The 3563-nt window shown below is 35.4% G+C and overlaps 1 protein-coding gene across 1 annotated transcript in view; it reads left to right on the top strand.

The window, feature by feature from the left end:
- Positions 1-2084: 2084 nt before the first annotated feature.
- Positions 2085-3563, top strand: part of LOC111085570 (zwei Ig domain protein zig-8-like) — a gene marked incomplete at its 3' end in the record, with an annotated part of 93493 nt that continues 92014 nt past the window's right edge. Inside the window, exon 1 of the mRNA XM_022384729.1 lies at positions 2085-2361. Coding sequence (XP_022240437.1) covers positions 2280-2361 — 82 coding nt within the window. The remainder of the gene's footprint in view (positions 2362-3563) is intronic.

Here is a 3563-nt window from a genome sequence, read left to right on the forward strand (position 1 = left end):
TGCTACTTTTACTGGTTACACTATCGTTACTAAAACGTTGCATCAGTTGGCTACAATATCGCTATTAAGATGCTACTTTTACTGGTTACACTACCGTTACTAAAACGTTGCATCAGTTGGCTACAATATCGTTTTTGAAATATTTGCCTTCATTGATGACATTATTGTTACTAAAATGTTGATTTTATTGGTTTAGTTACCGTTAGTGATATTGGTTTTCGTTCATAACACTATAAATTGAAAATCTACTTGAGTTGGTTTAACTGTAATAGCATAAAATATTCCCACATTGTGAGTGCGTTATAAGAGTGACAGTCAATCCCTTATCGTGGATGGTAGGTGATATGGAACTGATGAGTGTCTTCCTTCCCTCTGGTGTGTAGTTCAAAATTAGGGACGGTTCCAGATAACCTTAGTGACTTTGCCAAATGCAAAAACCGTGATTACAATACTGTAAGTGTAATATTACTTTTATTAGTTACACTACTGTTACTGAAACGTTGCTTTTAGTATTTGCACTATTGTTACTCAAGCGTGGCTTCTTTTGATTATTTTATCATTACTGAAACTTTAAATTTAACTTAATAGAGGACCTACACATAGAAAAGAAGGCCTGGCATGTTCTGGTGGTTAGGGCACTCTACTCGAATCCCATTACCGAACATGCTCACCCTTTCAGCCTTGAGAGTGCTATAATATGATGGCCAAACACACTAATCGTTGGTAAAATAGTAGCTCAAGAGTTGGCGGTGGTTATTGTTGAATAGCTGCCTTTCCTCTAGTCTATCACTTCAAAACTAGGGGCGGCTAGAGCATAAAATCCTCCAGTAGCTTTGCACGAAATTCAATATGCAAACAAAAACACACATACAGAAAAAACATATTTTATCTTGTAGAAGGCTGGCTCGGTGTTGAAGTCACGAACAAGTTTTAAGGATTTTGTTTTTGTTTTTATAAGTATCTTAATTTTGAAATCTTACAATTATCTAATCTATTTGTGTATTTCTACCCAACTAGCTACGTATTTCAAACTAAATACTACCATACGTGGCTCGTGGCTCGTTGGCAAAACAATCAGTTCAGTGACCACTAAAGCTCAAGCAAGCCATCAATGGTTTAAACTGCTGACCATATGTAGGTCAGCCAGTCAGCACAACATGACCATATACGGTTATTCTTAAACAAATAGCAGGTTTAACAGTCACGCTTATAACGTTCCCATAGCTGAAACTGTGGAGTGTGTTCAGTAGCATATCAAAGCTCAAACCTTGGACCTTTTTATTCGCAGCTCAACCTCTTTAGTCACACATAAAGGCATAAATATTTTATTTTTTAAATAATTCATTGCTTTCATTTGCTGTTTAAAATTCTCATACTAATATATTAAGTTTCTTAGATCTGTTCAATACTGCTGTATTGTTTATTATATTGAAGAGTGAATTTATCCACGAAACATTCCGGTTTCATTGGAATATTCAACTCTGGGTACATAACGTATTGTACAATCTATAAATCGTTAAATCAAATCACGAATGTTACCTTTTAAGCTTTAGAAGGATGCCCATAAAACTGTATATGTAACGTTTAAGTTTCTATTTATAAAATTACATCTCTATTTCATTAAATAATTGTAAAACAAGTCATATCTAATACATTACATCTAAGGATTTAAGACTTATAAAATCAGTATTTCACATATGGTTAGCCACCAGTAGATCAGCGGTAAGTCCGAAGGCTTATAACGCTAAAAAACGTGTTTCGATACTCGTGGTGTACACAGTACAGATAGCTCATGGTCAATAAAGTGTTATTTATTCAGAATTTTATAAGAAATTAGAAGAAAAGGGCATTGTTGACTGCTGAAGAAGTAATTTACGTAAAGGTAATTACTTGTGATAAATTGACTGTTTGTTTAAAAATCAACCACTTAGCATGTTTCCTCAACCATAGTTCAGGCCACGGTACTTTGTTATCACACTGCTCTTTCACTGCCATCTAGTGGTCACGAAGTTTAGTGTTTCTAGGCAAGCCTCTTGGAGACATAAAGTGTTGATGCAACCATGCAAGACAATCATTCTGTCAGCCTCCGTGCTTACCGACCACCTCGTGCTCTCAGTCTTGTACCCTCGGGAATCACCATGTGGTCCTGGCCGACTGGCCTGACGTAGCAGTCTCGCAAAGAGAGTGTTGCGTGTGTATCACGTTCAGGATCACCGAGGAACAGCAGCAGACACCTGGCAGTCTCTGACGTTTGTAACCCGGATTGAGTAGCAAACTCAATGAAGCTCAGAAAACACTCATACAGGTGGTTCATCCTTTTACTGGTGTGGACAGGACTGGCATTAGGAAAGCAGAGAAGAGGTGAGATTTAACTCTAAGCCAGTGTTTTTTTCCATTATTTTATGAATCCTTATAATCGTTCAGGCACACATATTGCTGAGTTGAAAAAGTGTAAAGGTTTCAGTGTTACGATACGTGTCCGCAAAACAGTACTGCGTAAAACAAGTATTGGGAAAAAGTATTGTATTAACTTTGATTAACAGTATACTTCCTAGCTTGATTTATCTGATCTGACTAAATAATAATCTCGTAATTTTAGTAATGTTTCAACAAATGAGAATTAAATTGCCATTGCTAAAATTCATTAGTCTTATATAACGATCACGTAATGTCAGTATTGTAAAAAATTATTTTTTTTAGGATATTTTTATAATATATTAATAGTGTCTGAGAAATAACTATACTGTTTTGACTTGACAGTTTTTCTAAAAACCAAGTGATGAGAGATCAGACTTTATGGTCTAAGTTCAGAGCAAACTCCAAGATTAGATTAGATTATTTTTTATTACCGCGATGAATAACAGTCTGGGTGGATAAGTACACTCCTAAATCTAATGCTAAAGGTAGAACTGCATGTTTGTATAGTCTAATTATCATTATTTTGGATGATAATGTTTGAAAGGCCACGATTAGACTTCTTTCTTCACGAGGATCAAGATGTGGTTGGAATTTCGTTAGAATACTAGAGAGGCGTCGCATATCGTCTTGAGTGGCTATTAATGATATTTTGTTGACCAGTTCCTGAAAAACTCAAAACCTTAAGTAATAAGAATAATCCTTAGAGTTTACTTATATTCTTTGTTTCCTTTGCCGCTACTGGCGAGTCTGGAGATCTCATGAGAAGCTTGTAAAGTAAGAACAGTCACTAAAGGTTACATGTATTCTATGACTCTACTGGCGAGTCTGGAGATCTCATGAGAAGCTTGTAAAATAAGAACTGTCACTAAAGGTTATATGTATTCTTTGTTTCTTTCACGCTATTGGAATCTCTGGGGGCCTCATGAAAAGTGTAACGAGTTAAGTTTAAACTGTTACCAAAGCGAAGATTAGTGTATAATGAGATAAGAGAAGATCGGTGTATAATGAGAAAAGTGAAAATCAGTGTATAATGAGATAAGTGAAGATTAGTGTATAATGAGATAAGAGAAGATCAGTGTATAATGAGATAAGTGAAGATTCGTGTATAATGAGATAAGTGAAGATTAGTGTATAATGAGATAAGA

The sequence above is a fragment of the Limulus polyphemus genome, unplaced genomic scaffold (assembly GCF_000517525.1).
Source record: "Limulus polyphemus unplaced genomic scaffold, Limulus_polyphemus-2.1.2 Scaffold475, whole genome shotgun sequence".
Lineage (NCBI taxonomy): Eukaryota > Metazoa > Arthropoda > Merostomata > Xiphosura > Limulidae > Limulus > Limulus polyphemus.